At 35.5% G+C, this 14,709-nt stretch overlaps 2 protein-coding genes across 2 annotated transcripts; one reads left to right on the forward strand and one right to left on the reverse strand.

Annotated features, from left to right (window-relative positions):
* Window positions 1-1,123: 1,123 nt before the first annotated feature.
* LOC121259762 (toMV susceptible protein tm-1(GCR26)) lies at window positions 1,124-9,779 on the forward strand. Its single transcript, XM_041161497.1, has 10 exons — window positions 1,124-1,334; window positions 2,507-3,151; window positions 3,734-3,940; window positions 4,065-4,280; window positions 4,541-4,763; window positions 6,435-6,682; window positions 6,971-7,149; window positions 7,235-7,488; window positions 7,976-8,133; window positions 9,482-9,779. The coding sequence occupies exons 1-9, from the start codon at window positions 1,194-1,196 to the stop codon at window positions 8,125-8,127; spliced, it is 2,265 nt and encodes a 754-aa protein (XP_041017431.1). The 5' UTR covers window positions 1,124-1,193; the 3' UTR covers window positions 8,128-8,133; window positions 9,482-9,779.
* A 234-nt stretch (window positions 9,780-10,013) lies between these two features.
* On the reverse strand, window positions 10,014-13,783 carry LOC121259763 (abscisic acid 8'-hydroxylase 3-like). The gene is made up of 9 exons (XM_041161498.1): window positions 13,282-13,783; window positions 12,623-12,944; window positions 12,359-12,508; window positions 11,977-12,228; window positions 11,329-11,415; window positions 11,051-11,129; window positions 10,672-10,778; window positions 10,450-10,568; window positions 10,014-10,358 (listed from the first exon to the last, which is right to left on the reverse strand). The coding sequence occupies exons 1-9, from the start codon at window positions 13,533-13,535 to the stop codon at window positions 10,253-10,255; spliced, it is 1,476 nt and encodes a 491-aa protein (XP_041017432.1). The 5' UTR covers window positions 13,536-13,783; the 3' UTR covers window positions 10,014-10,252.
* Between the last annotated feature and the right edge of the window lie 926 nt (window positions 13,784-14,709).

Below are 14,709 nucleotides of genomic sequence, written 5' to 3' on the forward strand. Positions count from 1 at the left end.
CATTGGGAGATCGAGGCTGGGCCTAGTGGGCGGCGCATGGCGGCAATATAAGGATCTAACAAGATTCGAGAGATAGAGAGAGGGCTTTGGGAAGGGAGAGAGGGAAGGACCTGAGGTAGGGAAGTCGTCGGTGATGGCATGCTTGTGGGCGGCTAGCTGACGAGAGGTGGCGTGAGGGAGAAATGGTGTTGCTGATCTTGGGTTTTGATGAATTTTAGTTGTTCATTATTTGAGCCACTTTGGTTTTTTTTTACCTGATCTGTTTGCTTGCTTGGAAGTGTGAGAAGAGAGAAAAAAGGGTTTTCTAATTGTAAGGTATTTCTTTTAGGTTTTCTTTATTTGGTTGCTAGGTAAGAAAGTGTAGAAGATGAAAAAAAGTATAAAATTTCTCAATTTCTTTGTTTTCTTTCACTCTCTGTAGCTCACCAATGACGGATCAAAGCATCCATTATGCTTCGTCCAAAGTAAATGATAATACAATAATTTTATCCTATAACAAATTATAATATAAATAATGTTGATCTATATAATTTAATTAAAGAAATATTAATAGTAAAGAATAATAATATTTTATTATTATAGAGTATGTGATAGCTAATTTAATGTAGATTTCAATTAATGAGTGATTGGCTTAAAGAAAAAAAAAATTACATTTTAGTCAAATTTGTAACTTGTTTATCTACTTGTGAAAATTTTATGAATTAAAGAGGTGTCTTATTAATGAGATAAAAACATAGAAAACATTGAATTGGGCATAAAGATGTGTCTTTTTTATCTACATTTTAGGCTCGTTAAAATTAAATTTTTATATTATTTTAATTCCTACTTTGATCTTGTAGGCCCTATTTGGATAGTAAAAACGTTTCATCGCATTTTATTTTCTCAACTCACTATCTAAACAACATATTTTTTATTAATTTATAAAAAATTAAATTAATATTTATATTTGAAGGATATTTGAATAAAAAGCTGAAATAATTTATTTCTTTTTTTAGACTTGAAGAAGTTTTGTTTGATTAAAAAAAGAAAAATTACAAGTTTTTCACTCTAACCAACCAATGCCAATGCCCGTAGTTTTGCTTTAACGTTACGAAATTTCGGCACGCTTTTTTTTTTTTTTTTTTGGCTTTGCAGAAAGATCGTTTCCTCTCAACTACGAAAATCAGACTCTCTAACTCCTTCTGGAACTTGGAATGTTTGAAATGACGGACGCCGGTAAAACCATCCGAGTTTTCTGCGTCGGAACGGCGGACTCGAAGCTCGAGGAGCTCCGATTCTTGTCCGAGTCGATCCAATCCAATCTGTACAGCTTCTCCAAGAATTCTTCTCGAAAGGTATACAAATCCACTACTCTCTTTCACAACCTGGCGTGCGTTATTTATGCATGTATACATATAGATATGTTTCTGTTATGTTTGATTGCTGATGATTTGTTTATTTGTAATCGTCTAGCCTCAGTAGGAAAAATGCTAGTTTTTATGCAAAATAGAATTGCGATACAGAGCTTCATTCTGTAAATTGTTTCGAAACACTTTCTGGCTAGTGCTAATCAATAATGAATTTAGAAATAAATAGCTTCGAGATTGCTTATGTATTTAGTTGATTTAGTCTAAAAGTTGTCAATGTAATATCGCCATAATTGGTATGTATAAAAACCTATAAATTGGAGATCAAATTCAAATATGTAGAGTAAATGAACGTCCGACTGTAAATAGCAAAACTTTGTATACCTATCAAGAAGTGAAGGTTCACTACATATGCTCATTTTCAATGTCTAGTACATTGTAGGGATCTTTTAAGAAGGGTGTCTCAGTTTTCCTCATACCATTCACTTAATTTTGTTGGTACATAAAGTCATTGGGGGAATTTTTTTTTTTTTTTTCCGTGGGTGTCCGGACCAGCTTGCGCGCACCTCGACTAATCCCATGGGGTTCTGAAGTTAATGACCAGGTAAAACCTCCAGTGGCCCTAAGGGGACTCGAACTGGTAACCATTGGGGAGCAAACCCAAGGTTGGACTAGTTGAGCTACCTATCAGGGTTAAGTCATTGGGGGAAATTACCACCAGAACAGTGGTTTGGGTCAAGTTTCATTCACTAAATGGGGTTCAAAAAGTTGCACTTTGCCGAGCATAAGTCTGATTGTAATTGTTTTTGCTTCATGAGTTTAATTTGTTCAGATTGTATTGCGATTGTTATTATAGATTTAAGCATTGCTAATTTTAATGGTTTATAGTTGAAAAAATACTGAAGGAAGTGAGATCTAGTAGATAAAGTGTAATATTTTAACCCAAATGTTGGTAACTTGAACTCAACCCAAACCATAGATGATTAAAATGTACTGAACTCAATAGTTTCTAAGTGGGAACTTCAGTTGTTAGCACATCATTTCTAATTTTGCAGTACTCTAACAACATGGTTCAAGTTGAGATCTAGGATATTTAACTATAGTTTTTGTTGGAATAAACGAATTAGATTTTATTTGTTAAATGTTCATGGAAATGACAGGTACAAGTGGCAATTGTAGATGTCTCTTGCAGTCAGAAGGAGACTCAGAGTTTGGGGGATTTAATGTATGTGTCGAGAAAGGATGTTCTCTCTTGCTATTCTGAAGCCCCAACAGTGCTTCCGGATGACAGAGGTGAAGCTATTGCCATAATGAGTAAAGCTCTTGAACATTTCCTTGAGAAAGCTCATGAGGATCATGTTGTTGCTGGAGCCATTGGTATTGGAGGCAGTGGAGGGACGTCTCTTATATCAACTGCCTTAAGACTTCTACCAATTGGAATTCCTAAGGCAATTGTGTCAACAGTAGCTAGTGGTCAAACTGAACCTTATGTTGGGACATCGGACTTGATATTGTTTCCCTCTATAGTGGACATCTGTGGGATTAATAGTTTAAGTAGGGTCGTGTTATCAAATGCTGGAGCTGCATTTGCTGGAATGGTGATTGGAATGCTTGAGAGATCCAGAGATTTTTCTAGTATCAATCAAAAGCCTACAGTTGGTATGACCATGTTTGGGGTTACAACTCCATGTGTAAATGCTGCCAAAGAACGATTGCATAAAGAAGGTTATGACACCTTGGTTTTTCATGCCACTGGAGTAGGGGGCAGGGCTATGGAGTCTCTGGTTAGAGAGGGATTTATTCAGGTACCTTCATCTGCAATCCAGCTGCATTTAAAATTACTCTCAAGCTATAGCAGGATACATACTTTGTCCAAAAAAATTGGAATTTTTTATATATTTGGAACCTTGCCAGTGAAAATTTGAACCTTTGTTCGTGTTTAAGAGTTGGTCAAACAATAACCAAAAGTTTTTTCTTGGATAAATTTGAACATTAAGTTGAACTGATGAAAGTGCAAGTTGATCAAGTTTACGTGATTTAATTTGTCTTAGACTGGTTAAAAGCTCAATTGCTTAAGCTAGAGAGATGTAGCTGTGTTTGTTTTGTTCTTTGTTTTTTTTTTTTTTTTTTTTTCCTTCTATGTACTTTCTTGAATTAATGTAGGTACTTAAGAGCTAATGATAAATTTGCAAATGTAAATTTATGTCCTATTGTGTTATAATGGCTTGCAACAAGAAATCCAAATCCTTTTAAGCACTGGCATTGACTAGTAGTGTTGAATACCTTATGACACTGACAGTTAAAATAAATAAAAAATCCTTTCTTGTTACTTGATGATGGTTTCTTCCTTGTACAGTTAGATCTTCTTTTCTTTTTATTTTCCTTAGGGTGTTCTGGACATCACAACAACAGAGGTTGCTGATTATGTAGTTGGAGGTGTAATGGCTTGTGACAGTTTCCGCTTTGATGCCATCTTAGAGAAGAGGATCCCTTTAGTCCTCAGCGTGGGAGCCTTAGACATGGTTAACTTTGGAGCTAAAGATACCATACCATCTAATTTTCAGGAGAGAAAGATTTATGAGCACAATAAGCAGGCGAGTAAGTCTAAAAGCTTTTTTTTCTGTTTGATCTTTCTCAGGTTTTCATTCTGGCATATTATTAGGCATTTGAGTGCTTCCATTCTCCGGATGCTATTAAAAATTGTAGTCTCATTGTCAGGTTTCACTCATGCGAACCACAGCAGATGAAAACAAAAAGTTTGCTGAATTTATAGCAAATAAACTCAACAAGTCATCCTCAAAAGTCTGTGTTTGCCTACCACAAAAAGGTGTATCTGCTTTGGATGCACCTGGGAAGCCCTTTTGTGATCTTGAGGCAACTGCTACTCTTTTGAATGAACTACAGAGACTTATTCAGACAAATGAAGATCGGCAGGTAATGTCATTGGAGTAATATAGATACAGGCCTAGGGTGTACGAGCCCAGCACATCATGGTGGGTCCTATTTTTTTTCAAAGGGCCTGCTCGGGGCTTGAACACCCTAGGCCTGTACAAATCATTTTCCATGTTAGTTATTGTTCATTAACTTTGCATCACATTCCAATCTTCTCATTTTACTTTGGTTCTATGGAGATAATCTAATATATTTACCATCTTGATTTACCTTTACAAATGAAAGTTGTGCATGTGTTATAGGTGAAGGTGTATCCTTGCCATATTAATGACTCTGAGTTCGCAAATGCATTGGTTGACTCATTCTTAGAGATTAGTCGGGATTTTTTTAAAGATTCCAGTTCTCTGCAAGTTCCTGTTACTGAGGCCAATCAAGACCTTCACGAGGATACTGTTTCCAAGATGGAATCATCATGGTTGGGGGGAATTCCTTACAGCCCAAATTACTTCCCAGATGCAAGACCAGGTGTAGTTTTAATATTTGAATTCATATGTAATTGTGGAAAGTACAGCTTAATTAACTGAAGCCTTGGTGGTATTGATGGAAAATGTAAATTGTCTTTTCTTTTTCTTTTTCTTTTTTGTGATGGCACTTTTGGAAATCATTAATTGGGTATTCCTGATCCAATTGATTGGTAGCTTTCATTCAATGGGAGTGGTGTCATTTGACTTTACATTGGCATTGTTTCCATGAATAGATTCTAATTTGCAATTAAGATTTTATCATGACAAGAACATGTCAATGACTATGCTTTTTATCTTTACCATGGTTACAAAACAACTGCCTGAGCAATTATCAAAACAAGATCAAGTCTTGTCTCTAGATATGACATGCACAGTTCAAGTGTCCGGTTGTTTGGAAATAGAGTTATGGGCTTGTAACAAGGCACTTTATAGGTTACACTTATTTGTTTGTTGTTCTTGTTGCTTTTTTCTTTTTCTTTGATCTCTCCATCATCTCCACAATAATCCTGTCAGTCACTTTACTATTCTCATTTTTAGATGATGCCCAGCTGCATCGACATCTGGTTACTTTAAGATATTGATGAAATGAATTCCATTTGTTTTAAGTCTTCACTTATATATAAGTTGAGCACACATAAGAAATATAGGCATGGCAGTGTGCTGCGTGTGGTACATGTCTTCACTTCTTCACCTATAGGCGCAAAATTTTTGAGTGTTCAATTGACCAATGAGTTGAGTTCATTAAAAATTTAAAGACAAAAAATGGCAAAAGAGAAAGCATTCACTCCCCTCCTATATCTTGCATCTCTAGAGTTTTTTTCCCCTGAGCATCTCTCTCTCGTTTACTAAAAGTCACAATCTTGGGTTACTAATCTGGAATACTATGGAACCCAAAATTTTCTTGAATAATATTCAGAAAAAAGGGTTAATTGCAAAATCAGTACTTAATTTTTAACATTTTTGCAATTCAAGGCCCCCATTTTCCACTTTTAAAAAATTGATACTTGAGTTTCAAGAAATTCCCAATTAAGTATCTTCGTTAATTTGCCATTAGAAAATTAAAGGCAGGATTGACACTTGGCATTGGTATGCCATGCATCATTTGATTGGCTGACATGGATATTGATGCCACTTGGCAGCCAATTACAGTTGGCACATGGCCTACCGTTAGTTTTCTAACGGAAAATTGACGGAGATACGTAATTGCGAGTTTCTCGAAGAAGTATTACTTTTGCGAAAATTGAAAACAGAGGCCTCAAATTGGAAAAAGGTGAAAACTCAGGTACTGATTTTTCAATTAACCCAAAGTTTTTAATAAAGAACTTATACAGTTTGAGGAACCCTTACTCTTGGACAAGATGTTAAAGGAAAACCCAGAAACCCATCTAGAAAAGCTTTGTATTGGAATCTAGAAAGTAACGATCCAGTTGATCAAGATACAAAATGGGATTATATCTAGACGATTTTGAACTTTTCGATATATATATGTTGTTTTGTTATTGTAAGTGGTTATTCTATTTTAGGTGATGAAGAACTTGCCATTCTTAACTCTTTGTTTCAAGAACTCCTATATAACTTAAGAGAAAAAATGAGGACTTACCAGCCCCTAAAATAGTTAATATCTGGCTATGTTAATGTGGTTAAGAGCTAACCCATTTATTTACTGTAACAGAGACTTTACAAAGAACGCAGGCAATATTGCAGCAACTGAAAGATCAAATAAACAAAGGAATTCCAATAATAGGAGCTGGTGCAGGAATAGGAATTTCTGCTAAGTTTGAGGAAGCTGGTGGTGTTGATCTCATAGTGATTTATAATTCAGGCCGCTTTCGCATGGCTGGAAGGGGTTCCTTAGCTGGCTTGTTGCCTTTTGCAGATGCAAATGCTGTGGTACTTGACATGGCCAATGAAGTTTTACCGGTAAGTTTGAACTGCACACTCGTCATGAAAGTTACCTAGAAAGGAGACTGACAAATTGAGGTATTTCATTGATTGGGATGCAAAGTGAAAAACATGCGGTAGTTTGTGGCTGGAAAGTGTAATTTTCCCATATATTATGGTATTATTCTTATTGAGTAACATCAGATATTTTGTGGAATGATGAATTTAACATGAAATGAACATGGAATGACCTGATCGTTATGTTACTCAAATTCACTCCACTAATGCACATTTCTTACTGGTTTAGAGCTTATGAACATGCTGTAGGTGGTGAAGAAGGTACCAGTTCTTGCTGGAGTATGTGCTACAGATCCTTTTCGCCAAATGGATTACTTCCTAAAGCAGGTGGAGTCAATTGGATTCTCTGGGGTGCAAAATTTTCCAACTGTTGGGCTCTATGATGGTAACTTCAGACAAAATCTTGAAGAAACTGGAATGGGATATGGGTATGCCTTCATAGAAACCATTACCCTCTCATATTCCATTTTAAATTATTATTTATGCCTCTTGTAAAAAAATTTCAATAATCAGATTAGAAGTGGAGATGATTGGAAAAGCACACAAACTGGGTCTCTTGACAACCCCTTATGCTTTCAATCGAGATGAAGCTATGGAGATGGCAAAAGCTGGGGCTGATATCATAGTGGCCCATATGGGGCTCACTACATCAGGATCTATAGGCGCAAAAACAGCTGTATCATTGGAGGAAAGTGTAGTCTGTGTTCAGGCTATAGCTGATGTCGCACATAGAATCAATCCCAATGTTATTGTTCTCTGTCATGGAGGTAATCATGTAGAAAAGTTTTGTTAGTCTGGAAATTTTGCAGTTAACTTTATTATATGCTGGCATGGAATATTTTTACCAGATTTGGATTTCTCTCTCTCTCTCTCTCTCTCCCTTTTTTGCACGCTAGCATAAAACAAATCTTCTGTATTCTTGTTGAAGCAAATCACTGTTATTTCGGCTGTTGACTTTAATTTGGAGCTGCATATTTGTAGATTTAAAGTGGTTGGGATTTTAATTACATAATCCCGCCCTTGCTTTCTTCCTTGTTTTGCCTTGTGCCCAGGCTAACATTCTCATTTCAGCTATTACTCTTGTTTCGACAATAAGGTTACTAAACTGTCAACTCTCTTATCATTCTTGCATTCTTTCTTTTGCCTTGAGTTTTTGCCAGTTTTCTCGATAACAATTTATGTATTCATATATTTGACATGCTCCTGGTTCCCTAATCAATATAACCTGGAAACCGTTATCTGGACGTTTTGTAGGTCCTATATCTGGTCCTAGTGAGGCTGAATTCATACTGAAGAGAACCAAAGGAGTCCATGGATTTTATGGTGCATCAAGCATGGAGAGACTACCGGTTGAACAAGCTATAACAAGCACAGTCCATCTATACAAATCGATTTCCATTGACTAAAGCTTGGTATGTGTTCTTGGTCATGTTCTATGCGTTATATTCACCTTCTATCTATTGTATTTTCTTGCAACCTGAAAATGTGAAGAAACATGGATATAAGGTTTGATACCAGATGCGCTAGCACCTTGAAATTCGTGAACATGCACTGATGGTAAAACATGCATGTTTGGTTCTGCAGCTGCTTCACGGATCGGGTTCAGATAAATCAGACTCCTCTATGCTCTGAGATTGATGCTAGTGATCCTGGAACTTTCTTTATTTTTCCCTTTTGTCCATTTTCCCGTCCTAAGAACAGATAGCTAGCTTGTTGGAATTAGAGGTCTAAGAATTCGGTCTGGACCAACTGGTTTCGGTCAGTCGGTCTTGGTTCAAGAAAGTAGGAAAATTTAGTTTTTCAGTCTAGTCTCGGGGTGGGGTTTGGGTTTTATCACCCCAGACCGACCGAATTAACTATATAAATTTTTAAATAATATTTTATATCATATTTTATAAGTTTTTAAGTAGTTATAAAAATTGAAAGCAAGTAATTATGTAATTTTCTTGTAACCTAATTATTTATGCTTAGATTATATAAAACATTGAAGGTTAAGAATTTTAAGATAGGGTATTAACTATTAATTATTGATAATACACATACTATTAACATTGTTAATTTATTATACTTAATTAAATTACTAAATTAGTTAAGTATATGGGGGGGGGGGGGGGGGGGGGGGGGGGGGGGGGGGGGGGGGAAGACCTGGACCAAAATACCCCGATAAGACCGACTGGATGGAACCAGACCAGTCCAGTTCAGTCCAGTCCAAAGGCCTAAATGGTTCGGTCCAGTCTAGTGTTTTGCTGTGCCAAAAGAATCAGTCTGGCCCAAAATTCTCCTCTAAGACTGACCAGACTGGATTGGTTGGGGGGGGGACCAAAATACCCCGATAAGACCGACCGGATGGAACCAGATCAGTCCAGTCCAGTCCAGTCCAAAGGCCTAAATGGTTCGGTCCAGTCTAGTGTTTTGCTGTGCCAAAAGAATCAGTCTGGCCCAAAATTCTCCTCTAAGACTGACCGGACTGGATTGATTGCATCCCTATTTGGAATCTCTGTAGTTACAAATACAATCGTATCCCAGGAATATGTGTGATTTCCTATTTTTGTATTTTCGGATGTGGTTGGTTATCACTCTGTTAGCTCTTAGGTTCTTTCGGATTTTTGGGGTCAGCTGCTTTGGTTGTACTGTTCTTGTGGAAGTTGAGGATTCCACTGCTTTTGGACCTTTCTGAATGTATTGTTGATGCACTGATCTTGAGGACTGGTATTGAGGATTTATGCTGATCAACTCTACTTGGTTTGGTGTATGTTTCAGCTAGGTTCGGTGCATAGTTGCATTGGCTGCTTTAGGTGGTACTGTTCACGAGGAACTTGAGGATTCCACTGCTTTTGTTGATGCCACTGCTCTCGAGGACTGGTTTTGCTGCCTTGCCTTGAGGTCGAGTAGGCTTGTCTTGTTTCTGTGCCGTATTTGCTTTACTGATTTGTATACAGTTGAGTTCCTTTGGAGTATAATACACCTCAAATATACGTGACTGATCTCTTGTATGTCCTTATGTAAGGGATCCCTATGAGACTTTGTATGACTTTTAAAATATATTTCACTCACTTAACCTCTCCCTACTCAAAAAGAAAAGGTTGCAAAATCCAAACTTACTGTTCGTGTATTTTATTTTATTTTATATTTTTTTAGTAGTTAAAGGAAGTAACTATCAGTGAAATAATATATTTTTTATTTTTAAAAAATATTTAAAGATGTTTAAAAAATATTTAAAAGAAAAAAAAAAAAGTGCAATTGCACTAATAGTAAGTTTGAGGAGGGCAAACTCATGGGGCTCACGAGTAAGTTGAGTTAAATTCAGAATGCCTCTGAAGTTGGAATCACTCATGCACAGTTTTCCCATGTTGTGCAGTTCATCTGAGAAACAGATCAATTCATAAGTGGGAAGCATTACAATCACACACTTCATCATCCAGAAAATTTCAGGTTGTACACATTTCTGAGCACAGCCCTTCGCGTCTTTCAACCATTCCGGTTGCTTTTTACACCGTAAGATATAAAGAAGACTGAATTCATACATACTTACTAATTCCCACTTTTCAAGGGTTCCAGAGTTATGGGACATCCACTTCTAAGCCTAGGAATATGTGCCTTCTTTTCTAGGCAAGTATCTGGATCATCAACTTTCCACCTACACAAAAAAATGTGGTAATAATTATATGATAATGTCAACAGAAGTGAATGCATATTGAAATCTTGCAGGTAAGTAACAGATAACCCACGTATATCCACTAGTCAGTCGGTGTAAAAATATCAACATTGTCACTTTTGCCATATTCATTCCTAAGCATGTCCTTGGTCCTGATCCAAAAGGTATATAACTGTATGGCTTTTGCATTTCCTGGATGGTATAAACAAGGGTTTGTTATATCATTACTGTAGTTTATACACCAAAAAGAAAAAAAATTAGGGAAAAATCATGAGCTGGGTTTAGAGCTGATTACATCAAATCTTGCAGGATTGAAATGCATTGGGTGCTTGAACAAATCCGGGTCATAGTGTATACAAGTTGCGTCAATGTTTGCATGCCATCCTTTCTTTATCTCAATACCTGAAATGGCATTTTCATTGAGAAGAAAAGTACCGACTTAAGGCCTTAGGCATTCTCAATACCGGCCTCGTTTGTTTTTACAATTTCTCTCAACTCATTTAATTATTACAATTTTTTTAAATTTTTACACAATAAAATAAATAATTCAACTTTTTTCAATTCCAAAACAAAAATAATGTTAAAAAATATATTCTAACAATATTTTTTTTCAACTTTTAACTTTAATATCATCTCATCTCATCTTAGTATGATTAGCAAAAGGAGAAACTTACCTTCTATTGTGCAGTCATTAAGTGCAATACGAGGAAACCACAACAAGACATTTGACATTCTTAATGTTTCTTTGACAACCTGGAAAATGCATGAGGTGTATATCAGGCCATTGATCTACGCATTATACATATGTAAGTATCACTTTTGCAATCATATTCAGATTGAAAGATCAAAACATTGCATTTATACCTGCATGTTCTCTGCATAATCAAAATGGAAACAGCCCAGCGGGCATGATTTTTCATTTATATAGAACAGTTTTAATTAAAATATTAACCTTCGAACCATAGGACATGCTGTTCAGATCTTCAAGAGTGAGTAAGGCTCCTTCAGGCTTATTTCTTGATATTGACAATTGTTCTTCCTGAAAGTTCACAAGAACATTCATTAGTCATATTCCTAAGTGAATATTCATTCAAGAAAGAATGTGATATCAAGGGCATGTCTGCAAGTATTGCCTTTCCTATCTGGCATGGCATCCCTTTCCATTGTGATAACATCCATTTAATATCAGAATTATGTGGCAGAATATATTATAGGAAAATACTCTAGCTACAAAGTGATTACACAAAAGTAATTTCACAAACTGATATGATTTGATGTGATTCATCAGATTGTAAAGTTACTTTTATTATAAAATAGATCTAACGGATCATATGAAGTCACGTTAGTTTGTAGAATTGTTTTTATGTAATTACTTTGTGGATGTGTGTTTACTCAATCCTTAAAATGATTTCAGCATCCCTTTCCAACACCTTTTGAGTGGTGTTAACAAGTACTTTTAGGAATCGAAGTTCAGAGAGCCGGTTTAACTGGAAAGCTGAAGAACTTTACAGCCTAAAGCACACATGTGAGAGAGTACTTTAAAGCAAACCCGGAAAGTACTCTAGGTTCTGCAGCACATGTTAATGCAGAAAACACCAACCCTGAGCCTGTCCTGGGCTTCTCTGTTATCATCCAGAAACTTGACACTCCACATCAGTGCTGCTGCAGTAGTGGTCTGCCCTGCAACTATCAATGTCAAAAGGTTATCCATAATCTCTGTATCGCTGAGCTTTTCATTAGGAGGGTATGAGTCTCTCTGTAACATGGACTGCAGGAAGTCTTCATGAGATTCCCTTCCACTCCTCCGTCTCATAATCATCTCTCCAAAGGTTTTCATCAGCCTTTTACGTGCCTGCTTTAATGATTTCTGTTAGTGTAACAAATTATATATGAAGGTGTCCTGAAAATTGAGATCTATATAAGTTGGTTCTTTGGGAGACTTTGTTATGTTTTTTTTTTTTTTTTTTTTTTTTCAGTCTTACCTTGATACCTTTGTAGTATCTGGTGCCAGGAATCATGAAGGGAAATGACAACATGGCATTGGATACAGAGGTGCAGTCTCTTTCAATATCTCGTAGCAAAGACAACTCTGTGATGCTCATCAGCATGTTACACATTGCATCAAATGTTAACTGTGCATCAGACAACATTTTCAAAAGACCATTAATATATATATTTTCTAATCCAAGATGTCCGGTTTAAGGTTGTACTCACAGTTTTAAGTGAAAGAATGGAGTTCTAATTACCCTCATACTGAAGTCAAGCACCACAAAGCTTTTCCGAGCAGCTAACTTATCCAGCCTTTCACACAGCATTTTGTCAAATTTCTTGACAAACATGGACAAAGAATTCATAGAGAAAGGATCGGCCAGAAGACGCCTAATTCTCTTGTGGCTCTCATGCGGCACACAAAGCAAGCTCTTTTCTCCAACCGCATCTGCCATTGATTTCACATACCCCTTGTTGAACTGCACAAAATCATTAGAAAATATCGTTTTTGCACCCACAGTAGTTGGGACAAACACGTGGATCTTGCCAAATAACCTTGTCTTGAACCATTTCCCATACCTACATTCACAACGAGTTTTCGATTCTTTCAAGGATGTAAAATAAACTAATAAAAAGGCCACTAAATGAGCCATCCTAAACTTCATAGGCAACTAATAAAAAACATAAAAAATAAAAAACTTCCATTCTCACTCAGAAGTCATGTGAAACTTAAACATATCAAATCTTACCAAAATAAGGTCAAAAGGCTGATTTTAGGCTGTGCCCAAGTTTCAAACGTATTAGAAACAGATATAAATGCAAACAAACATTCTTTTTATGTTGATGTTGTTCAAGGCATGACAATAAAAATTGAATATTATTGATATATAAAACGTTAATGTAGAAAATCACTGACCACTGTCTTCGGAGACGAACAAAATCATAGCATCCTCTTGTACTGTTAGTAGCTGAAAGAAAAGAAAAGGTTTCACCCAGAAAAGGCAACCCCAATCGGCCAGGGATGCCACCTTTCTCAGCTATCACGACTCTTCTTTTCAAACTTTTGGAGACAAACAAAGTTATTCCTATAGAAAACACTGCAACGATGATAATATCATAATAGTTCCATGCTTGGAGAAGTAGCTCTTCCTTTGACAGATTCAGCATCATTACCAAGTTTCTGAAATATGGTTGATGATCATGTCATCATGTGTGTCTGTGTGTTTTTCTATATACTGAGAATACCTATGTGTGTATGTCATGTGTGCCCATATATATATATATATAATAAGATAGAAAACAACGTCTGAATGAGACATGAACAGGATGCTTTATGTACAACGTTATGAAAATTATAAGGAGCATCTTAGGCAGGGAAGATGCTCAGACACAGGTTTAGCAAGATCCAAGTTGCTGAAAGACAACTTAATACGAGAAATATTAAAGTACAACAACTCTCACGTCATATATATAAATAATTAATGATCTGAGCTGATCATGTTTCAGTTTTTTTATTTTATTTTAATTTATTTTAGTGTTTTCTTCTTGTGCTAACTTGTCAATTCAGATTGAGACTCATAGGTAAAGCCAGGTACTTTGGTGACGTCGAAATGCCATTGCCGGCTCTTGAGTTTGTCTGAAACCTCCACTACATAAGTCTAAATTGTTCCTGCAGTGCCATTTTGTTTTTCAATTTCAACTGTCATTCATATATATATATATATATATATAATTGTCGAAAGATTTTTATAGTTTAATTTATAATTTTGGGTTGAATAAAAAAAAAAGTTGATTATTGTTGTTTGGCTTCATGTAGTTTTAATTTGGTCAAATCGATCGTTCTGTCGCAATTCAGAATTGCTATGAGTTAATAAAGAGTTAAAAACAACTGATAAGATATAAATTAAATAATAAAATTTATTTACTTTTATTAAATTAAATAGTAATTTTATATAATATCAGATTTTGAATAAAAGTGTTAATAATGTAATACGAACTAATCATTTGATGATCTATCTCTTCTCATCAACTTAAATTTTTGAGACAATTAGTAATTTCACAATTAATGCCAAAAAAATTTTAATAAAAATTAATCTTTGTGTTTACATGACTTCATTTGACTGATCAAAGTGTCAAGAGTAAAAACGTTAAAAAAAATAAAAAATAAAATGGCATAAAAAATTTAAAAAATCATTCTAAAAAGCCAACAAAAGTTTTAGAAAGAAGAAAACGTGCAAACAAGAAATAAAAGTCTTAAATTTTTTTTTTAAAAAAAGTTAAAATTAACTTAAATTCGAAACATAAAAAAACCAACAATTTTTCTTTTTTTTTTTTCTTAAAAAAA

The sequence above is a fragment of the Juglans microcarpa x Juglans regia genome, chromosome 4D (genome assembly GCF_004785595.1).
Source record: "Juglans microcarpa x Juglans regia isolate MS1-56 chromosome 4D, Jm3101_v1.0, whole genome shotgun sequence".
Taxonomy (NCBI): domain Eukaryota; kingdom Viridiplantae; phylum Streptophyta; class Magnoliopsida; order Fagales; family Juglandaceae; genus Juglans; species Juglans microcarpa x Juglans regia.

Coding starts and splice junctions, on each gene's coding strand:
- LOC121259762 (XM_041161497.1), top strand. CDS start 1,194: ATGTTTGAAATGACGGACGCCGGTAAAACCATCCGAGTTTTCTGCGTC. Junction 3,152..3,733: donor TTAGAGAGGGATTTATTCAG/GTACCTTCATCT, acceptor TATTTTCCTTAG/GGTGTTCTGGACATCACAAC. Junction 3,941..4,064: donor TTTATGAGCACAATAAGCAG/GCGAGTAAGTCT, acceptor TCTCATTGTCAG/GTTTCACTCATGCGAACCAC.
- LOC121259763 (XM_041161498.1), bottom strand. CDS start 13,535: ATGATGCTGAATCTGTCAAAGGAAGAGCTACTTCTCCAAGCATGGAAC. Junction 11,130..11,328: donor GCATGTCCTATGGTTCGAAG/GTTAATATTTTA, acceptor TGCATTTTCCAG/GTTGTCAAAGAAACATTAAG. Junction 10,779..11,050: donor TAATGACTGCACAATAGAAG/GTAAGTTTCTCC, acceptor ATGCCATTTCAG/GTATTGAGATAAAGAAAGGA.